At 38.4% G+C, this 23097-nt stretch overlaps 1 protein-coding gene across 1 annotated transcript in view; it reads right to left on the minus strand.

The window, feature by feature from the left end:
- fasn (fatty acid synthase) overlaps positions 1–23097 on the minus strand; it is a 46424-nt gene that overhangs the window by 20139 nt on the left and 3188 nt on the right. Inside the window, exons 2-24 of the mRNA XM_017437049.3 lie at positions 21397–21532; positions 18683–18835; positions 18420–18593; positions 16999–17199; positions 16737–16859; positions 16030–16145; positions 15708–15842; positions 14611–15070; positions 14335–14522; positions 13426–13615; positions 12480–12574; positions 10330–10464; positions 9975–10178; positions 8257–8372; positions 7945–8120; positions 7623–7814; positions 7450–7530; positions 6267–6449; positions 5650–5829; positions 4125–4328; positions 2026–2342; positions 1529–1930; positions 1146–1310 (exon numbers count right to left, since the gene is read on the minus strand). Of these exons, the coding sequence (XP_017292538.1) occupies positions 1146–1310; positions 1529–1930; positions 2026–2342; positions 4125–4328; positions 5650–5829; positions 6267–6449; positions 7450–7530; positions 7623–7814; positions 7945–8120; positions 8257–8372; positions 9975–10178; positions 10330–10464; positions 12480–12574; positions 13426–13615; positions 14335–14522; positions 14611–15070; positions 15708–15842; positions 16030–16145; positions 16737–16859; positions 16999–17199; positions 18420–18593; positions 18683–18835; positions 21397–21523 (4317 nt within the window). The 5' untranslated portion in view covers positions 21524–21532. The remainder of the gene's footprint in view (positions 1–1145; positions 1311–1528; positions 1931–2025; positions 2343–4124; positions 4329–5649; positions 5830–6266; positions 6450–7449; positions 7531–7622; positions 7815–7944; positions 8121–8256; positions 8373–9974; positions 10179–10329; positions 10465–12479; positions 12575–13425; positions 13616–14334; positions 14523–14610; positions 15071–15707; positions 15843–16029; positions 16146–16736; positions 16860–16998; positions 17200–18419; positions 18594–18682; positions 18836–21396; positions 21533–23097) is intronic.

The raw sequence follows: 23097 nt of genomic DNA on the forward strand, positions 1-23097 counted from the left end.
TATATATATATAAATAAAACAGTATTTCAATAATTAATAATGAATAAATCCAAGAATTCTAAACGTTTGTGTACTCCATACTGGCAAAAAAAGAGACTTTAAACTTGATTAAAAAACAGAGCTACTCTGAACCTTTTTAAGGAACTTTCAACAAATTTCTGTCCTGGTCTGTAGTATTTCCACTCAGGTTATGGGAACAAAAGAAGACAAACTAAGGCCCTGTCTCCACTATTCGACTGGATATTTTGTTTTCTTCATCTATAAAGAAATAAAAAAAAATCTCAGTTCAGACCTTTCTAACAAGAACCCTGAATTTCCCAAACTGCATGTATGGAGGAGGCAATAATGTTGATATCAAGAACACACAGAAATGAAAAAGGAAGAACAATCTGAGCATGGCTAAAGATTGTCTTGAAGCAATTGTGTCTCATTTGTGCTTTGACATCATTCACCATTTCATCCCATTTTTCAACTTTTTCAGCAGTGAGTACTGTGAAACGTTTAAGGATTACCATGTTTTTGATGAGCAAGAATGCCTTGAAGTATTTACTGTCTAAGCAAACATAAAATACATTATCTGCACATCATTGTATGAAAGTAGACACATTCTAAATGCTGACAATAGTGAATTCATAACCATTTTTGGCCAAGGCTTCCCACCAATTTTGCACTTTACCCAGTATTTAAACGACTCACTGGTTCAGTGCTACTTTTAATATTAATATATCACAAAAATAAACCACAAAACATTTACTTCACAAATATCAATAGATCTTAAATAAATTAAGCTTATGTCTTTATTAACTTTTTGTCTATTTATAGACAATGGAGCATTACTACCAATGTCACATTTGTGTTGATAACTGGAAGAAAGGTAGAGCAGGTTCTGACATTATCTACAGTGGATTCAGAAAATATTGATCTCAACCTGGTCATAAACAGTTACCTCATATAGATAAATAGAACAGAAAATAATCTCTTCTGCTTTTGTAGTGAAGGGCCCAGAGAATACTTTACTTGTAAAATATGTATAAAAAACTGACTTGAAATCTGAAATCTCATTTACAGAGCTTGTCATAGCTGAGGCTGAGTATTTGCTGTTTTAATGAATGACATGTAAGTAAAGATTTAAACACACAACCCACCTTGAGTTTTTCCACCCACATAAAGTCAGCGCCATCCACGGGTAAGTAAACGGACTGTTTGCTCTGAGACTTATGGCGACAAAGAAAGAGAGCAGAGCCGTAAAATGACCTCCTGACAGCCACCAGGGTCAAGGAGGCCTCGGAAAACACTTTCTCCCACTCAGCCTGTAAGAGAAACACAAATATCATCTTTTTCGTCACAGACGTTGTTTCTGCTCAGCTCAGTAACTCTAATAAGATGAACTGATTTTTAGATTCAAATTAAATTCTTGTTTTTTTTATTAATCTTTTTACAGCTCTTATTATAAGCTGCACAATCAAGATTATTGGTGCCTAAATGATTTAAAAAACACTTTTGGCTTATTGAACTTTTATCCGTTCACCTGTGTGAGCAGAACAGACTGGTTGCTGTTCTGAGCCGTGCTGGTGAAGAAGGACACTGTCTCTCCAAGCGTCTCGCCCTTCAGCAGAGTGTGGAGGAGAACAAACCCTTGCTGTTTTGCTGCAGAAACCAGGTTAGCCACCAACAGTCCAGGGTCTGTCTTCAGAGGACCCCAGGCGTGATTACACACTACCAGGTCTGCCCCTGAGCTCAGTCCTCCAGGAGCTGGTTGGGTGAGAGGGTTCCACTGTGCTAAAGTAACAGCTAGCTCCTCCAGGGCATCTTTGTGGGGGGCCAGAAGATCCAGGTTGAACGCTGTGGCAGTGTAGTCCACGTGCAACATTGGCTGAATGTTGAGGAGGGGCACCACACGAGAGAAGAGCTGACCATTGTTTGACAAAGCCTAGCAGGAGTAGAACAGGTGAGCAGGTTTTGTGACTAATTCAAGTCATTCAACCATAAAATGTGTCAATTTTTTTAATCAGTTTAATATATTACTTCTACGACTTTGATCCTCCCAGGCGTACAGTTCTCCATGGTTAAGTCCAGGCAGTGTCTGAGAGCCGTGTCATTTAGCAGACCATGAAGCAGACCGTCCTGCAGCAGGCAGGCCTGCTCCTTTATTACCACCTGCTCCAGTTCAGAGTGAAGGTTCCCATTCAGCTCCAGGCCACACAGGATGGTCAGCAGTCGCACTAGGTCGGGATTCGTCAGGTCTTGGATGGGAAGAGAATCATCCGACACCCCCTGTAGTCCGGGAATGGACAGCTTGACACCGTGGTCACTCAACTTCAGCTGGAGTTTGTGGATTAAACCTAAATGGAGAAAGTGAGAGAAAACTCATGCAAACATCTGAGGATATACTTGTATAATAAAACTAGACGGAAAGTATGCAGTTATTTTATATTTATTTGCAAAGTTAAATCAAGTTCACACTAATTCCAACTGGATCAATTCATGTCCATAGTTGACAAATTCTGCACTAAATTCACTCTCCCAAAATTAATTAACTTAAGTTTTTTTAATATTTTTTTTAAAATAAGTTGTTAAATGTTGGTAGACGACATCATGCATCAGTTTGCATAATAACTGCATCATAGTGTTTTATTTGTAATCTCTCTGATTGCTTGTTTTCCTGTTTGCTTCTCTGTTTACTCACGTATTTGATTAAGGCCAAATTCACAATAAAGCTGCTCTCAATCACAGTTTTTTTTATGATTCTTGTCCTAAAGTAAAATAAGTCTATGACTTTGACCGAAAAACACACCACAGAAACTACTTTCAACCATTTTCACTTTCGATGCATTGCAAGGTTGATGCTCTGCCTTTATCCAATCTCGATTTTATGTAAATATAAAGTCAGCTGAAAAATATCCACTTGTACAAATAAAGATAATGTCTGTGGTGGTGTTTCAGTGATATGTGTATGTTGGTCAGAGGGAAATGTTTTGAGAGAAAAAAAAACAATCTTGTAGGGTAAATGTAGTACTCAGATCTGCAACAAATGTTATTCATAAACTCAGTATTTCACTGCCAAACACTGTTTTCAGCTAACTGTGAAAGTATCTAGTGTTTTGCCGACTTTGTTTTGTTTTTCATGTTTGAGTTTCATGTGCAGCTCTGATTGTGTGGCTCTAGTCTGTACAACAATATGCTGTTTGAATAAAGTTTTTTTCCTGTGATACAAGCTTTTTGCTTTCAATGCGCCTACAAATGCTCACTTTGTTGTATCTACAAGCAGCTGCCAACTTTAATACCCACACGCAAACAGAAAGAGGTTAGAACTGCAGCTCTCTGCTGTCAAATTGCTCAAGTTGAACAGTTTTCAGCAGACAAAGGAATGCACTCTAAGGCCCGGTCCCAATACTCGCACTTCCACCCTCGTTCCACCCTTGTGTCATTCAAATGTGCGTTCATGCTGAAGGGTTTGAGGGCTTAGTGTGTCCCAATTCTCTGGAGTGGTCTTTAGCCCCGCCCACTTTGCGTACTACAACCGCCCTTTGGCTAAGCTAAGCCCGCATTCAGGCGGACTTTGGCAAAGTATTTACCCACAATTCATTGCTGCATGTGATGTTTTAATTATCATTTTTTTAAATTATCTTTATTGATAATGAAAGGGTTTTAAATTAAAAGGTGGAAATATGGCAGTGGTGACAGAACAAGCTGCGTCTGTTACGAAAACTTTTTTAAATGTAAAGTATTGAAATAATTCTTGTTTCACTCTGCTGTACAGGTGTGAATACTATCAAACTTTGCTCCGTATTCAACAAGTCATATCGAAACACATTTGAACAGCCAAATATCTCCTGCAATGACTTTAGAATGCAAAAATACCTATACTGTACTTTTAAAAATGTACTGGCACCTTCTTAAAATACCAAAACAGGGACCGGCCCCGCCCTGTTGGATGTCGCAGTTACGGCCCAGAGGCGCAAGTCGAAGACGTAACCCGTACTGTCCTAATTCTCCAATGTCTGCATGCTTGTAACCTGCGCACACGAACCCTTCTGTGCACTTCGACTGAGTGAACACTTCATAGAGGGGCGTAGGGTGTAGTGGGACCGGGCCAAAGTAGTGTACAATGATTTCGTCTGTACCTTTGCAGAGTCTCAGTTGCTCTGTAAGTTTTGGCTTGGTGGTAAGGCACTCTGTCAGGACATGGGGCACAAACACAAACTCCTCCATTGTGGGGGACCTCTGCTGCTGCTGTCTACGAGGGGCCACTGTGGCATGAAGACCGGAGAGCTGGACTCCACCAGCAACAATGTTGTCAAGGCAACGGTTTACGCCAACGTGCACAGCTAGGGGTTCAGAAGAGAAAAAAAATCTGCTCAGGTTTGAAGAATTACAAAAAGCAGTACCAGCGAATCTCTTGTGTTCAGTAAGAGTACTTTACTCTGGGTCAGAGAGAGTAACCATCAATGTTCAAGTAGGACAGAATGTACAGTAATTGTGGCAGCCAGATTTGTAACACTCTGCACATACGAACTATAACTTGAGTAAAAAAATGTTTCTGGAAAACATCTTAAAACAATGGTTCTGATCTGTTGAAGTGGTGTGGTGTGGAAAGATTATAAAGAGGAAAAACATTTTTTAGCAGTTCGTGCAAACACTCTTTAAAAAAAAAAGAAAATCACCATCAGTTTAATATTACACAGTTATTCAAGCAGAAATATGATGTTCTGGCACAAAATGCCCCAGCCTGTACTGGAAGTGCTACAATTAGGTGTTGTTGCTGCTTTTGTGCGCTTGGAAAAAAATCATAAAATGTACGGCAAATAACTGTAAAATGTGAATTAACAGCAGTTAAAGGTTTAACAAACAATGTTTGGATAAAATTCAATAGAATTTTTGAAGCTTGAGTGGTTTTGAGACGGCAGCAAATCACTTTGGTTTTGCTCAGACTAGCTGTTAGCTTGTCAATCTGGTCAGAATGATGTGGTGACCTGTTTGTACTCTGAAGTCAGAATTTTGGAGTGCCATGTTATAAACAAGAAATAAAATGCCCCTGAAAGTAATAATCCCAACTCAGAAAATCTGCTCTTCCTATTTATCCCTGACCTCAGAGTCCAATATGACTGACATGAGCCAGAAAAGTTGCTACAAGTGAAGTAATAAATATTTTATTTTCACTTTTGTTGATTTGTATCTCTGTAAATCACCTAAACACAGAAGTATCCAATTCCTATTAGTGAACATGTTGGTACAGTGTTTCATAGAATGCAGAAATCATGTTGTTGTTGTTGTATTGCTAATTGGAGTTAGCCAGGTTACTGGAAACAATAATTAGCAATTTCTATTTGTTTTCTGACTTGCTCTAACTTTAAAGGTAAGTGGAACAAAGCATTAAATTCAATTGCTCCAAAATGAGGCAGTTCAGAAAGCTATCTGTAACAGAAAAGATCTTTCCACAGAACTCCACTTCAAAATTATGAACTATCACTTTAGCATGCATTAAGACAAAAATACATTAAAAACACAAAGGTAACTTTGATGGGGGAACATCTTTACATTTTGGTTATGAATATTTAAATCATTTAAACTCTGCCACACACTTTTAACTGTGATTTGAACAATTCAGCCTTTAAAAAATTACATTTTGAACTTTATAATTAAACAAACCTTGAATTCCATTCATGTACTCGCACACTTTGTCCTGATGTACAGCTGGATCAATGCAAACTGAGCGGATTCTGGTTGGCAAACGCAAACTCCGACCCTGCAGGCCGACAACAATCATCTGCAGCATGGTATCTAAAAAGGTCACCCAGTTTCCTGTCCACTGCAGCTTCCCATTGTCTCCTGGAAAACAGTCAGATTAAAGGGGCTAATCAGCAAACAAAATGCACGGTAGTAGAGTGTAACAAAAAGTTAGTGTGCCTAAAAAACAAGCGTACTCTTAATGGTACATAATAGGCATAATCAAGAGAACAAAGGGTTTGACATTTCTATGTTACTCAGATGTGAAGCTGAACATAGACAAGATTTTCACAAAGAAGTCACCTGTGACCATGACCTTTGACTTGTGATCTTGAAATCAATAAGGATCACCTTTGACCAATGAAATTTTCCAGCTGTTCAGTTTGACATTTCTATGTCAATGGGTTATAAATTTAGCTCATAAAGACAGACAGATGGTCAGCAGTATACCATAATAAGTTCTGCCTTAGGACGGGCATATAAAAATACACTTTACAGTTACATGTATAATGTAATTCAAAACCATACATTAGTTTTACCTGCATTGTTGGACTCCAGAATGCCTTGGAATGCCTTCCCATAGTCATAGCCACGAAGTCGGAGCTCTTTGTAAACATCATGTGCCTTGAGTTTCATTTCAGAGTCACTGTCTTCCACAACTTGCTGACTTAGATGACTATGAAATGAATCTAGGGATGCATCCTCGAGAATGCTCACCTTACCTGAAATCACATGTGAAACACTAAGAAAGATTGACTGTAACTAAAGAAAACCTTGTGGATCGTTTTTACTTTTTACACCCAGCTTGTTTTTTTTCCAGTTGATTTGGATAAAAATTTAACAGAGGATTTATTTTTGTCCAGCCTTTTTTCTCCTTGTTGATTCTAGTAATTCTAGCTAAAAGAGGACATAACTTCATACAAACTTGTTCCACGTGGCTGTTCTGGAAATAAAGTTCTTGGGAACTAACATCTCTGGACTGTCCCAGAAAATCACAGAAGATCTTTATACTCCATCATGAAAAGAGAAGAGGGCTCTGGCCCCATTCTGTACAGCCTGTCCTGTTCTCAGTGGATTCAACTAATGTTTAGGTGTTAGATTAAATGCTTGATGGATATTTGATTTGATCTCATTTTAAACAATAAGTGATTTGTTTGATCTTTTCTAGCATTAATTATTTGAATCAACTGAGCTATATGTGCATAACCATTGCTAAATTGTTTTAATAAATTTATGCTCCTGTATTTGAAGTCTGAATTAATGTTGGTCATTTTTACTCTTCACAGAAATGCTCATAACAAACAAATATTCAGATTCTTAAAGGTACATAGTTCTACCCCAATTAATAACCTGATCATTGGGTACTATACAGTGATACAAGTACCTTGATCATAAGAGAAGGGCTGCTGTTAATGAGTGTAGCTGGTAGTTACTGCTAAATCTTAGAGCCACTCAGACATTTATAACAGTGGTTCTCAAAGTTCAGGTCGGGATACCACAGGTTTAGGGTCCTGAGATGATCTCCAGAAATCAAATAAAATTAAAAATAAAAAAACTACATAGGATAATCCTACACAAAATATTTTCACTATAATTGTTACAAAAAAACCAAAACAATAGTCATCTTACTATTGCAAAGAGTCAGACCCTTTAAATACAGATCCCGTTTAGACCCCTGTACAGGGGCGCCATGGATCAAGACAGTGTGTAAAGACTACTCACCACTGACAACCAAGTTTCCATTTTCTGAAACCTCAAACCTGTTGGTGGCAGGCATAAGGTGCACCTCTAACTGAATAGAGCCTAACAGGAACAAAATGATGGAAATAGATAAAATTAGTAGATCACATTTGAATGTGCCCCGTATCACCCATGCTAAGGCCTGATGGGCTTACCAGTCTTTGGTAGGATGGTAGCCCTGTGGATGATCACATCCTCAAAGGTAATAGGAGTTGTTTCCATCACAACCCCATGGCTTCTCACTAAGGTTCGCCATGCTAGCATCAGGTAACCCGTCGCAGGGTAGAGAACGCGTCCATCAATGCAGTGGTCAGTTAGATAGTTGTCGTCTGATTCAGGGTTTATCTCTGTTATTGGACAGAAAATAAAAACACACCAAGCACAACAAGAGAGTCAAAACAAATAAGAATGAGGATTTTTTAACTATTTTTTGAAAAGTTGGGTACTGTGCTTTTAATCCAAATGTATATTTATTACCGATGTTGTAGACGGTAGCAGAATTAGAGCCTCCTGAACCGTAGATAAAATGTTCTGCTTTGGGGATGTCCCAGGTTTGGGCATGATCCCACATCACTAATGGGGAGATCATTGGGGTACCAACTGGGACAGGGTAGCTCGTCGGTGGGAGCAGGGTATTGGAATCCAAGTTGATGCTAAAGAAATGAATTTTAAAAAATGTTCATTTTACTAAGATGTGTTTTGAAAAGGAACAGATTATGACACAGATACTTTTCACCAAAACCCCACAAATACATCAGTAAATGAAGACAGTTTGAGGGATTTACTTACCCATTCATGTAGATTTTGCCAATGTTTGAGAAGAAGAACTCAAGGTTGTTAGTATGACCTCTCTTCATCAATGGGAGGATGGAGCATGATTGCTTGAGGCTACGCTTCAGGATGGCCTACGCAGAAAATATGTGAAAACAGTCAACCAAAACTTGTACGGGTAATGTATAAAACATATATGGTACTTCGGCTCAAAAACTTTTTTTATGGTACAACAGCCAAAGGGAATCTGGTAAACAGATGTATTTAAGGTTCAGGAGTTCAAATGTCTTTGTGTCAGTCAACTGGTCTGGACCTCCATTTATTTAGCAATTTTGAAGAAATATTTGCCTTATTATGTGTATTGGGCTGACTTGGTTGTCACATCTGTGTAACAATGAGTGGAAGTCAGGAACAGTGCCTTTGGACTGGCAGACCATGGTGGAGTTAACTCTTTTTTAAAAGGAGGAAAAGGATTATAGAGTATTGTCATTTGGTCTCTGTAGAACTGGAGTGAGTGCTTGGATTGCATTGCCAGTAATAAGTAATTTCCAATAGGTGTTGGACTCTGCCAGATTCACCAATTCTGTTCATAATGTTTATGGGCAAAATTTCTTGATGCAGCCAAGGTGCAGAGAGTCTCCAGTTCTGGGGCTTCAAATTGAATCACTGTTTTTTGATAATGATGTGTTCCTGTTGGCCTCATTGAGCCTCCAGCAGGCACTGCAGTGGTTTGCAGCTAAGTGCAGATAAGTGGGATGAAGATTAGAATCTCGATGTCTAACGTCATAGTATTCAACTAGAAAAGGGTGGATTGTCAACTTCAGATTGGGAATGAGCGACTGTCCCATGGAGGAGTTCAAGTATCTTTAGGTCTTGTTCACAAGTGGAGGTATAACGGAGCAAGAGATTGATTGTCAGATTGGGATTATGTCTGCCTAATGCGAACGCTGTACCAATCTAAAGTGGTGAAGAAACAACTTGGCTTAAATACAAAGTTTTCAATTTAATAATTAATCTGAATTCCAGTCATCCATTATGGTCATAACCAATGGGTAATGACCAAAATAATGAGCTTCCTTTGCAGAATGGCTGGACTGACCCTTAGGGTTAGAATGAGGAATTGGGCTATTTAGAAAGAGCTTAGAGTCACTGCTCCTCTGCACTGAAAGGACTCTGATGAAGTTGTTTGGACATCTGGTAAAAATGCTTTCTGGATGCCTTCCATGGGAGGCGTTTCAGACATGTCCCACTTAGAGCAGAAATGAAGGCAGAACCACGACTCACTGGAGAGGTTATTTCTCATGGTGGGCCTGGAAACACCTCAGGGTCCTTCTAGACTAGCTGGAGGAGGTAGCTGAGGAGATTTAGGTCTGAGGATCTCTACTATAACCATATGTGGTGATGGATGGATGGATGGATGGATGGATGGATGGATGGATGGATGGATGGATGGATGGATGGATGGATGGATGGATGGATGGATGAACCAACTACTTGCTGGGTGATAATAATTAACTGATTTTCAGCTTGAATGGCTTGGCTGCAAGTCTGAACAGGCAATTTAAAATTAAAAAAGGTTTAAATTTTTGTCATTTAGACTGTTTTCTTTTCCACTAAAACAACATAAATACAGTCTTTTTTTAAAGTTCAACACACACTACTCAAGTAGTTCCTAGCTGAGACACAGAAAAAGCAGCCAGACATTTGATGGTCTTTCAACGAGATGCTAAAAATACCTGTAGCAGAGCATGAGGTGCTATCTCCACTACCACAGCATTCTCAGGCACCAGACTGAGGGCCTCTTGAAACAGCACCGGGCAAAGCAGGTTGTTGACGTGGTATTCAGCTGAACTATACAGAGCCAGATCAGTGTGCCAGTTAGCCTGAGGTATGCTGGTGCTCACCCAGCGAGACGACCGCTGCCGTGGTTCCTTGATAACCTGCACATTAGATCGTATAAAACATCAAATTTTAACACCAAACAAAAGACACACATTAAACAATTGATCCTATTATGGTCTGCTACCCCGAAAACAAATGTTGTATAACAGGGTAAATTTATGCACTATAAATCAGAGAGATGCATCGTACCTTCTGTAGAGCAGACAGCAGGTTTGGAGCGATGGAGGCCATGTAGTAGGAGTGAAAAGCCACGCCGGCACTACGAACCTCCTTTGCAAACACTCCTTGTTCTTTCAGCTGTGACACAAATGCACTGACTGCCTCCTAAAAACACAGAAACACACTTGTTAAAACACATATATAAAGTAGAAATATTAGTGAAGTTTCTGTTATACCTACACAACCTGACATTGTTCTGGCATATTGTAAAGCCTTCTGAGATCTTGTATATTGTTAATGTAGAGCCATTCTAAAGACTTCAGCTAGGTTTATATGCTCAAAACAAATGAGAGCAACCAGACAAGGTTCAAATTATGGTCTTTACATGAACTACACATCAAGTGACCTCTCTTATTAGACCTGGTGCAAGACACGTGCTTAAAAGCAAAAGTTCATATCTTTTGAAATATGGTTCTTTTAAAAGATTAAGAACAATTAATGTCTTACATGTTGTAGATAGCTCTTTGAATGACCTCAGTTTGGAGAAATAGAGTTTAATTCTGACCCGACTGATGAGATAATGGCTAGTCTGAGTGGAGTTTAAACCAAAAACAAACTGCTGCCATCTTGAACAACACCAATCTAAAAACAATTTCTGAGCGGTTCATGAAAACCTTTAAATTGCCATTATTACATATAATTCTGTGGTTATTTAAAGTAGCAACTAGTTGTAGCACTTTTTGTGCAGCCTCTTAGCGGCACTTCTTAAAAGAATATTATAATATTTCTGCTGGATAAAACTGATGAAAATATAAAGACTTATTATATAGAATTCACATGAACCGCTGTTGTTTTAAGGCGACAGCAGTCCACTTTAGTCTTGACCCCACTCTGATTAGACATTAGCTATTAGAATTAAACTCTATTTCAAATTGAGGTAGTTGAAAGAGCTATCTACAACAGGTAAGAAAATAATTGTTTATAATCTTTACACAGAACCTTACATAAAAAGATCTGAACTATAGCATTAAGCTTTAAAGCATAAAGGGATACATACATTCCATTAGCATTTTAAGGACACAAACGAGACGTTCACTATCTTTTAATACAGGTACCACAGTTGTAACATGCTTCCTCCAAGGAGACTTATGGTGAATTAGTGAAGAAGAAACCGTTTAACCAATACTCATAATAAAGCCATGAGAAAAGGAATTTTTTTGCCATCTAAAGCAACTCAAACTTGATATTTCACAAGGAAACACTTTGGTGTGGATTTTTGCTCTGTATCACTTTTGCTTCACACAGTCACTTACAGTGAACACACTTTGTGTTTCAACATGGTCGAAGGTCAGTTGCAACACTTTTTGTGTGCAACACCATGTTGCTAAATGTACAGCGCTACACCGACAGAGTTCATCTAACTGTCTCATGAACAGGCAGGCCTTTCATTCACTCTAATTAACCCTGTTACTTTCTCAGTTTGACTAAATGCTAACAGCTCAAAGTACTCATCAGGTACTAGACGTTTCCTAATGAAAACTAAATTGCACTAATATGAATGAGTGAGAATTTCTGCATTTCTCTTTATGGTATTAAAAAGACACTGAGAATACAGTTCATATATATTCTAGTTCACAAAATCAGCAACATAATTACAGGTTAAGAAACTGAACACTGCAAAGCTGTCAAACAGGTTAACTGCTCTCAGGCTCTGCATTATTCAGGTTGTTTATGCGTTTAATATGGTGGCAGAGTAAAAATCTAGTTACATTTTTTTCACTAGGTGCAGAATTGTCAAGTAGAGTATGTGTTTGATTGCACTGTTAGTGATACAGCTATTCGGTCTCTTCTGGGTCATGGGTTCAAATCCCACCGCTGACACCATTTTGTCGTGGCATAAATAATAAGAGAGGCCGAAACACCCAGGTTGTTGATTTTTATCAATACAAAAGAAATGCAAAGCAGAGAATCCAGAGGATGAGACAATTCCAAACCACAGAATTTGTCTGCCTTAAGATTTAAAGAGAATGTGTTTAAACTAGTTCACGGGGCTTTTCAAAGGTACAAGGATGAGAGAGCTGGAGAGTTGTACCACTAGAAGAGCTGCACCTAAGGAAGACGAGTCACTAAATCTTATCTTGCCACCACAGTCAAAATGAAATCTTTTAAAAATGTCTAACCTGAGGACCCGAGACAGTGACTGTATCTTCAGCATTGTGGCAGGCTGGAACGACTCCCTGAGGACACTGAGCAATACACTCCTCCCAGGTCAACCCTGGAAAATAAAACATGTGCATCATGAATAACACAAAGAAGATGAAATCAAAATCTCAATAATTAAACTAGTATTTCTATTTAGCTCCTTGTACCTGTCAGAGACTTTATAATCGTGAAACAATAAAAAAAAAAGATGGTCAAAAGCAACTTGAGATCTCATCTTGGACAGAAGTATGCAAGAAAAAAAAGAATAGTCTGGTCATACTTCTCAGTAGTTAGTACCTTATCAGCTGTGACATAAGTCATAGACCATGAAGTATGGAGAAAAGGATAGAAGTTTTTGTCCAGGCTAGACTAATGGCTAGCCAAATGTGGGCCCTTTTTTAAAAACATTTATTATGCTTAAGAAACAACTCTCTCAAAAACGACATATTACTGCAAAAGAATGCTACTTTAGCTAATATCAAACTTCTACACTTTTGCATGGCACTGTTTAGTTTGTCACTGTTTTCTCAACCGAACAACGTCCGTGTTACTACATGAATATATGTGCGCTGAGCATAGGCTGTTTTTATGCTGATGGTGCCAAGGCCGCTGCATGTATCAGTCTACCTAATCAGTGCATCTAGACAATACAAAATCTTTTTCGACTCCCCGTGGACTGATATCTTCAGCAGCCTGTCAGCATCTTTGGCATATACCATCTGAACACTGATAAGGTACTAACTATTATAACTATTTGACTATCAATTCAAAAATGACTATCCCTTTAAATCCACATAACACAACATTTATGTTACTGACAAAACGTTTGGCTACGACTATCTTGTCCTCTCCCTCAGTCAGAGACCCCAGTGACCATCTTAACACTATATGTTGGACTCGATAATAACTTTCTTCCTTCCTTACCAACTGCAGCCATTGCTCCTGGAGGAAGTTTGGCCTCTTTGATGCAGTGACCCCTCCAGTATGCAGCCAGGATGGCCTCATGGTGGCTGAGGGATCCATCAGCGTATCCACAGGCCAGTTCTCCCACTGAGTGGCCAATGATGCCATCAGGCTGGAGACCCATGTTTGTGAGCAGATCGATAAGAGCTATCTGTAAACACATAGATAGAACCAAGTGTTTATGCTTTCATACATTACAGAACTGGTGTGTACTGTCATGGAAAATAAGTCCCGATCAGCATTTCTTCAAAATGTATGAAGAAGTCATACCACTCCAATCTACAGATAGATTTCTGTGCTCGATATTTGTGAAATTGACTAAATTATGGCCATTTTGTGTTTGTGGATGTTGGTTGGCTGTAGTGGCCATCTTGAATTGGGTTTACTTCAAAGGTTATTCAGTTGTAGATGTACACCAATGTTTATTTCTGAGTCATTAAAGTCTTCCCAGTGATTTATGAGATATTTTGCTAACAGACAAACACACACACAGAGACATAGGTTATTGCCTGTCTTTTGGTGGCTGACAGTAACAAATGCATGCAATCAGCCTTCACTTCTGGACAAAAAGTCAATGAACATGTTTACAAATTTATAACTTATCCTTCCAAAAAAAAAAGAGATTGACAATGTTCCTTAAATAGTACTAACAATAACTTTCGCACCACATGGGCCTGCAGGCCTGTTCGCTTCCTTTGAACAACTAGAAATTCCCACTGTATTATACTCTGATTTTTTTACTTATAGAAATGTGCCTGTTCAAGGTTTGTTTGAAATATTTAGGGCAACTACATGGAAGCAAAGTTTACATTCCACAAGAAAGCAGCACCTAGTTATTTCTGTGCCCATCATTTATTTATTGATTTCTACCTGTATGGCAGCGAGGCCAACAAAGGCGTGAACAGTGTCCTCAAAGGTTGCATCATCAGCCTCTTTGAGCAGATGAGACACAACCAGGCCGGTGTGCTCCAGGGCAGCATCTGACCGCAGAATGGACTCTTTGAAGTCTGGCAGCTGCATGAGACTGCGGCCCATACCTGCCCACTGTGTTCCCATACCTGTAAATATACAATAACCTGCTTTACATACTGTATATGAACTAAACAAAACAGCACTGAAAAGATTGCTCTGTGTGTGATGACTTACCTGAACAGATGTACCAAAGAGGTCTGGCTGAAGCCTGCCCCATCTGCACCTCCATGATGTCACTCTGAGAGCCAAGGAGAGTGTAGCCCCTGTAGGGCATGCTGGCAGTGGGAGCTCCGGACAATCCATTCAGCAGAGACAGGAAGCTGTCGTTCGTGGAGTGCTCCTTTCCCTTTTGCAGTATGGCGTTCACTGCAGCCTCTGTTCGGCCACAGGCTTGAAGCACTCTGGGAATCATCCGCAGTGAATTTGAGCTGGCTGCTTTATCAGCAGGACGAAGAATGATGTGAACGTTTGAGCCTCCAAAACCAAAGGAGTTGATCCCCACAATGCCTCCTCGGACGGGAAGAGGTCGGTCGACAACTTGAACCCGGCCGTCGGTTAAGGCGGGAATGTCTGGATTAGGATTGTGGTAGTGCAGGTTAGGAGCCCAGACCCCTCGCTCCAAAGAAAGCAACACCTGAGTAAAAGATAAAAACATCCATGAGGAATTTTCATATGTGTAACATAAAAAGATAAAACAATTAAACCTAATTGTAAAAATACTAAATAGTTGTATTTTTTTCTTTCTTAAAGAATACTGCAGCACAAAAAAATCTTTCTTATCAACAAAAGACATGTCCAATAAGTATCCCTTTACCCAGAATGTAAAGCAATCAGACTCTACCATAGAGCTAAGAGTTTGACACTAATTAAGCTATTTTAAGAAATGATTACATTTCAAGTTCCAAGAATGTATATTTTCACTAGTTTTCTACTTTTTTCCCTAATTTTTCCTGATTTCGTCATTAAACTGGTGTATATGCTCAGTCATCCAGGTCCTGTAACTCAAGAAAGTGAAGTCGAAGGTAGCTGGACTTTTGAAGGAAGAATTGTTTATCAGTAGTCTTTGTTTTCTGACATAAAATGTGACCATAAGTTGTTAAGATTTAGAATTTATCCTTTATGTCTGAAGAATCTTAGCTTGCTCTAAAGCTTTAATGACTTAAGGAAGAACTCCTTCAGCAAACATACAAGGCATAGAAAAAAAAAACAAATTCCAAATAGTTTTCTGAAAATGACTCTGAAAGTAGATGTAGTCTAAAAGTTCTTCTTACCTTTGCCAGGGCTGCTAGTCCAGAAGCCGGTTCTGGATGGCCCATGTTGGACTTAGTGGAGCCAATGAGCAGGGGCTCTCGCTTTGACTGGCAGAAGACACTGACAATACCATTCACCTCCTGTGGGTCCCCGACCTGTTTATATAGAGGAGATGTCAAAATAACATAACCCTGATGATTGAATCTAGATGTACAAGTAAATATAACTTTTACATTCAGAAAAAAATACAAATAAATCATAAATCATACATAAGTTTTGACATCAATAGTATCTATGTGGTGAGACAGATAATAGTTGCGTTTAGGGAAACTAGACGGTGACCTTTGTCCCTGTGCCGTGGGCTTCGATGTATTCCACCTGCTCAGGAGAGATATTTGACTCCTCGTAAAGAGAGCGAAGCAACATCTGCTGTATGTCTCCTGAAGGGAACGTTACACCTAAAAAAAAAAAACATTTGATAAGAGCAAATGTAGAAAAAGAAACACAAAGAAAATATATTTTGAAAAATGTGCTGATCATAGGGGTGAACTAAAATTCCAGAAAGAAAAAGTTTACTTGTGTTTTACGTTCATAATGAAGAAAATGCTGCTCACTGCTGAGTTACAGAGTGTTAAACACATCTGCTGCTGGCAGTTTTATAAAATTTGCACAAGGCCTCTTTTTTGTGGATTATTTGTTAATGTAAGTGAAGTTATTAAACTTGTAAGTGTAAAACAGGACTTGTTTGAGTGGTCGATTTTTTATTAGGTAATAAATAATTAGTCTTTTTAATTGACATAGAAGCAATCCTTGGTTCTGTTGTATTGTATTGCATTAAATCTCAATGTATTGAATCAAACACATACCAAACTGACTCGGGCCTTGATTAAAGGCTGAATCGTACTATGAATAAAAGCTGAATTGTACTGTGATCAGCTGAAATCGTGTCTTATTGGTTTTTGCTGCTCGTGTATCTTTAATTGCTGGCAGTTTATTGAGATACGTATCATTTTGGCCACAGACCAGAGATTCACAACCCTAGTGCTTACCTTGCTCTTTGTATCCATCAGTATTGCTGCCAGCATTGATTATGGTGGCATACGCTCTTTTAGTCACCGATCGCTTTGTCAGCAGCACAGCTACTGCTGCTTCAGAACGGCAGTATCCATTTCCTGATAAAAAATTAAACAAGTATTAAAGTAAGCACGCACATACACCACACACTCAGAATGTATAAAAATGCAAAGTTGACTTTTTAAACTTACTAAAACCCTGTTTCAATCTCTGTGGATAAAATATATTTAATTTTACCTGACGAGTCAAAGGACTTGCAGGTTCCCTCAGGACTGAGCATGCCCAGTTTCATAAACTGAACTGAGGTATTTGGCTTGAGCAGCAAGTTGACTCCCCCTACCAGAGCAGCATCAATATGGCCCTGCTGGATTGCATGGAAGGCATTTTCTAAAGCCAACAAGCTGGAAGAGCAGGCTGTGTCTATTGTCAAGCTGGGGCCTGGGGAAAAAAATGATATGAGTAAACTAATGTCAACTCTTATTAAGAACATTTAAATTATGAAATAATTCAAACAGCAAAATCAAAAATCTTTCACAGTTTGTCACTGCTGACGATACAAAAAGCAATATCTAGACCTTATGTCTTTGAAAACCCACGACACACATACAGTTCAGGGCCATCAGGCTGGTGCAGTCATTTTTATGTTATTTATTTTAGCTAAATTTTACAAGAATGATGGGAGCTATCACAGGAGTGTTTAGGGTTATTCGGCACACAATGCCAACTCGTAATGATGCAGCTGGACGTTCATCACTGTGTCGCGTTTGTTAAATGAATGAATGAATGAATGTTACTTTAATTATCTATGTGAGAAACTAATTAAAATATGTCAAGTTCAGCCAAACTCAATTATCAGGCTTCACTCCACATTTAAATAGGATTACAGTTGATTGCAATTAAATCCTACTTTGTTTTAAAAGGAAAGTTCAGATCTTTTGAAATAGGGTTCAACTGAGGAAATTAATATCTTACCTGTTGTAGATAGCTTTTTGAATGAGAAATAGTTTTATTCTGGCCAGCTTGATGAGCTAACAGGTAGTCTGAGAAGGGCCTAAAGACGTTTGCTGAGGCTTTACAACAACAAGCAGAACTTTTAGACTACATCTACTTTACAATAATCTCAAAAATTTCACGTTGATTCATGTGAACACTATTTCAGAAACCTTTATGCCACAGTCAGTTTTAAACTACATAGTTATTCCCCCAGAATTGTTACGATACTATAGGATGCTGCTGTTGCAATTTGAGTTTGCAAATAATCGTAAAAAAAAAAGTGTAATGTGAGAGTGATGGAAATGTAAAGATTTATACATTATAACCACTGATAGGTATTCTACTCTAGTGAAACATCATCATTTGGCCTTATGGAGACTTTCAGCCCATAAAGTTTTAATACATTTATGCCTGAAGCATGTTTGTGTTGTATATTTAATTATATGTGATAATGTGAGATCAGTTTTAGGTTAGGTGTTGTCAACCTATGGATAGTAAACCACACGTGTTTGTAACTGACCGTTTTAGTTTCTTTTTAAATCGATTCATTTTGCTGTAAAATGGTATTAACACATTCAAACTGAAACAGCTAACACTCCAACACATTGGACAAACAAGACAACATACATATTTCTGCCCTTGGAATGCACTCTGTGTGAACATACCCTTGAAGTCAAAGAAATAGGACAGTCTGTTGGCCAACATGGCCCGTTGGCAGCCAGTCATACTGTAGCCCAGGAGCTCCTCAGGGTCCCTACTGAAGGCCTCACCAGCCTCTGAGCCACTCACTCCAATGTAGACTCCAGTCTTGCTGCCACGCAGTGTGATCGGATTCAGACCTGTTTGCAAACATTTTTTTTTTTAAAACAAACCTGAAACCAGACATTTCTGTTGTCATGTATTTTCTCACGTAACCTTGTTTTCTCACCTCCGTCAAAGATTGCCTCATAGGAGATCTCCAGCATGAGGCGAAGCTGTGGGTCCATTGTATTGGCCTGTTTGGGGTGGACTCCAAAGAAGGATGCGTCGAAATGGCTGATGTCCTTCAGTTTACCGTTCCTCTTTGGAAGACCAAACAGGCCTGTGGATGAGCAAAATAGTGGTGTGGTGAATTTTCTGAAATAACGGTGGACTCAATAATTAAACAAGGCAACTGTCTTTTGTGGCACTGGTTAAATGCTATGGCAGGTAACAAGTTCAACAGAGCACAAAAAGCTGTGGCAAAGAAAAACACAATACAGGAAGTATATATCAGCCCATTTGGACCCACGCGCCAGTCAAGTTCCAGGAAGTGCTCACAATCAAAGCATGCACGAATCCAACAGCCAATCAACTGCTGGGTTTCCCAAGAATGGAGCCATAACAGAGACCTGTTCCATTGTAATCACAATGGAACATTCTTATCTACAAGTAGCCATGACACAATTAAATCTACTAGTAAGAAATGTTCTTTCAACAACATAATATGATATAATGATCAGGAACTACAGCCATGAAATATTTTTTGGAATCAGTATTAATATAATTTTTTATGCACATTGGAGAAACACCATTTTTTAAATATTTTCTCACAAAGACTGTGGTTTAGTTGAGTGCTCAGAGAAAAGAATTCAATTCACATCCAGGGTTGCTCAAGTTATCTTAAATTAATATTTACTAGACAGTGGGTTGGAAAAGTATTCATGTCCCATAAGATTTTCTGTCTTGTTGCACTACACCTGGGATTTAAAAGGAATTTTGTGGGATTTGTAATTTCTGCAACACAACTGTTGATTTAAAGATGCTAAATATTTTTTGTTATAATGAAACAAAGCTTGAGGGAGCGTAACTCTTCACCACCCAGAGCCTTTGTGTCACCCCGTTTTGCAGCAGTTCCAGCATCAAGTCTTTTCAGGCTTGTCTCCATGATCCTGGTCTATCTAACCTGGACCTTTTGTCCATTCTTCATGACCAAACTGCTGCAGCTCCTTCAGGATGAATGGGTTCTGTTTGTGTCCAACAATCTTTAAAGCAAACCAGATATTCTCATGTTGACTGAGGTCTGGGCTTTCATTGGACCATTCCAGGACCTTTAACTGTTTCTCCTTCAACCAGTGGAGCGTTTCTTAAGCAGAGTTTCGGCTCATTGTCCAAGGTGGACCTCTGTCCAAGTCTCAGATCTCTGGAAGACTCAAAACAGGTTTTCATTAAGAATGTCTCTGTTTTTTTCTGTCCATTTTTCCTTCAACTCTGACCAGTTTCCCAGTCCCTGCTGATAAAAACCACCTCCATAACATGATTCTGCCACCACCATGCTTCACTGTGTGGATGGTGTTTTCAGCATGATGTTGGTGTTGGGCTATATCAAACTTGGTGCTGTCCTTAGTGGCCAAAACGTTCAGTTTTAGTCTCATATGACCACATCATCTTCTTCCACATGTTTGAAGTCTCAAAGATGCTTTTTGGCAAATTCCAAACAATCTGCCTTATAATCTGAACACATATACACGCACGTCACTTTTCGAATTTAAATCTCTAAAATTACTCAAAACATTTTTTTTCTCCAATTAACACCAATAATCTGATTTTTGGAGAGTCGTGGCTTTTAATTAAATGAAAAATCCAGTTAAATTTCAGGTTGTATGGCAATAAAACAAAAAGATTACCAAAAGGGATGAGTATGTTTGCAAGGCACTGTATGTGGCTTCTGAACAAAATGGTTGCAAAGGGGGTGAATATTAAATGTGTTCCAGTAGTGCTGGAAAATGGGAAATATCCAAGTTCCTAGTCGTAAATTTCAACGGGAATGCCCCCTGAAGTGAGACATCCCACTTGGAAAGTGGGAGCAACTCCAACTACCCCCAGTTAGGATTTCAAAATGGCTGCTACTCACAATTTTAGTGAGCAAACTCTTTTAGTTTTACTGGTAATATTTGTTCTTTAAGTTGTTTTTCTTACATTTAATCACTCATACAACTAGTACTTTTTAACATGTATATAGCAAGTATTAAAACATGTTCCATGAGCGGAGTTCGTGTGTATTTAGTAAGATTTTATATTCAGAAACTGCAAGAAAAATAAAGGCTTTGCTGAAGGAGTCCATCTTGTTTCCGACTCTCACCGAGCGGGACAAACTGGAACGCAGTAAAGAGGGAAATTACGTCACTCCGACTTCCCAGTTACAAGTTCTAGTGTAAATGGAATGCACCAATATGCAAACATTAGTCTTCATGTTTATATGTTTTAGAATGATTTAAAACATGCTTTTTTTAACCCCCATTTAACTTTATCAGTTTGGTATATTTTGTGTAGATTAACTAATTAATTCCCATCCTCTCCAAACTAGAGACTTTGCCGTCAGATTAAAAGTTTATTTGTAACTCCCAGAGTTTCTAAAGCTAGGATGACACACTTTATCTTTAAGACTAGCCTTTAATCATTGATTTGTAGTGTGTTTGTATATGATAAAGAAAAGACATCACATGAATAGAATAAAAAATTAATATATATGAACATGAATGAGTAATAAAAAAAACAAGCTGCACAGGTTTTTCTAAAAGTCTAGTTGAGAATAATGGTGCTTTATATGTGTAGTGAATTTACCATTACTCAAAGACAAGATTCTTTGTTTTCCAAAGTACAGAAATATACTGTATGTCTAACCTGGTGTCCACCGTCGGTCATCCTCTGTCACCATGTCCACGCCATTGATGAGGTTTTCCCAAAATTCCTCTAGGTTGTCTGATTCTGGCAAACGGCCCGAGATCCCAGCTATGACTATGTCTTCCATGCTGAAGAACTATAAACACAGGCAGAAAGGAAGTACATGTTAGTAAAACAAAAAATGAGTGACAGAACTGGTGCAGGCGGTTTAATTAATTAATGTTCATCCCAGTGGGGTTCCTGTTCTGGGGGGAGGGGCTTATATGGAACGGGATGGTTCTGAAAAGCCCAACAAGGGCCAGCTGTCGAAACAAAGGAAAAAGGGAATCTGTTTCCTTACTTTAGTAAATTGTGTGCACAGATTTGCTAACATCGTTCTGTTAAAAAAAAAAAAAAGGCAACAGAGCGTTAGCTGGGTTCAGTGAAGTAGGAGAGTCAGGCAAATTCTCTAAACAGTCACAGTTTTCATTTCTTTTCAATGGTAGAAATATAGATGATCCACTGCACGCTCATTTAATTCAAATACTGTAAATCCTGCTTTGAGCTGGATAAATATCATTGGTTTCTATGTCAAACAAGTGCAAAAATCAGAGGCTAAAAAAATGACAAAACATACAAACATTCATGTTTCTAATTTAAAGTCAATTTTTTTTTGGAAGTGGGGTTCTGTGGAAAGGTAATGAATAACGAATATGTTACCTGTGGTAAATATCAGATTGGTGAATTAGAGTTTAATTCTGACCAGATCAATGAGCTTATGGCTAGTCAGAGCAAGATCAAGGCCAAAGTGGGTTGTTGACATCTTAAAAGAATTTTAGTCCAAAACAAATAATCAAAGCGATTCATTAGATGCTATTTTATAAACCTTTAGATTGAGGTCAGTTTTGAACTAAATGATTATTTACATAAAATGTTGTGGTTGTTTGCAAATGATAATAATGGAAGCAGGAACAGCTAGCTGTAGCCCTTTCGGTGCAGCCTGGGATACTTCCTGCTGGTATATCTTAATATTACTGCTGGCCTAACCATGTCATGTGAAACTGATGGCTTTGTAAAAAAATTTAAAATAGCGTTTACATGAATCATTATGAGCTTTTTGAGATTAGTGTTGTTTTAAGACTTGGTCTTGGACTCGCTCAAACGATCAAATCTTGTCAGTCTGGTCATATTCAAACTCTATTTCTCCAAACTGAGTCTTTTTAAAGAGCTACCTACAACAGGTAAGATATTAATTGTTCATACTATTTTGTTGTTGTTGTCTTTTTTTTGTAATTAGTCTGTTAATCACAGCTGCAGCAGAGACAACACGATTAAATGTACAGCGAATGAAAGAAGCAATTTAAAAATAATACTGCTTGTCAATGATAAATATGTCAACTACATATTCTATCATTGGTGTTATACCAAAGCCTGGACTTTTTAGTCACTTGTTTTGAAGCAATATTTTGAAGCATCTGAGATAGAAATCCTAAACTAGTTACTGTAAGACCATTTGAAATTAGGATTATATGTTTTGTATAATTCCTTTGCTTTTGTCAGTTTGTTTTCAGTTCAATAACCAATAGCTCATCTCTCTATTGGTTTTGAAAAGTTAAGGACACGGGCAGAAATGTAAATATTGGCAGCTTCAAACTGTACAGAACCTTGTGGCATAAGTTGTGAAAATTACACTTCAAACTGGCAAATAATTCAGAACAACCA

This window comes from Kryptolebias marmoratus, linkage group LG17 (genome assembly GCF_001649575.2).
Source record: "Kryptolebias marmoratus isolate JLee-2015 linkage group LG17, ASM164957v2, whole genome shotgun sequence".
Lineage (NCBI taxonomy): Eukaryota > Metazoa > Chordata > Actinopteri > Cyprinodontiformes > Rivulidae > Kryptolebias > Kryptolebias marmoratus.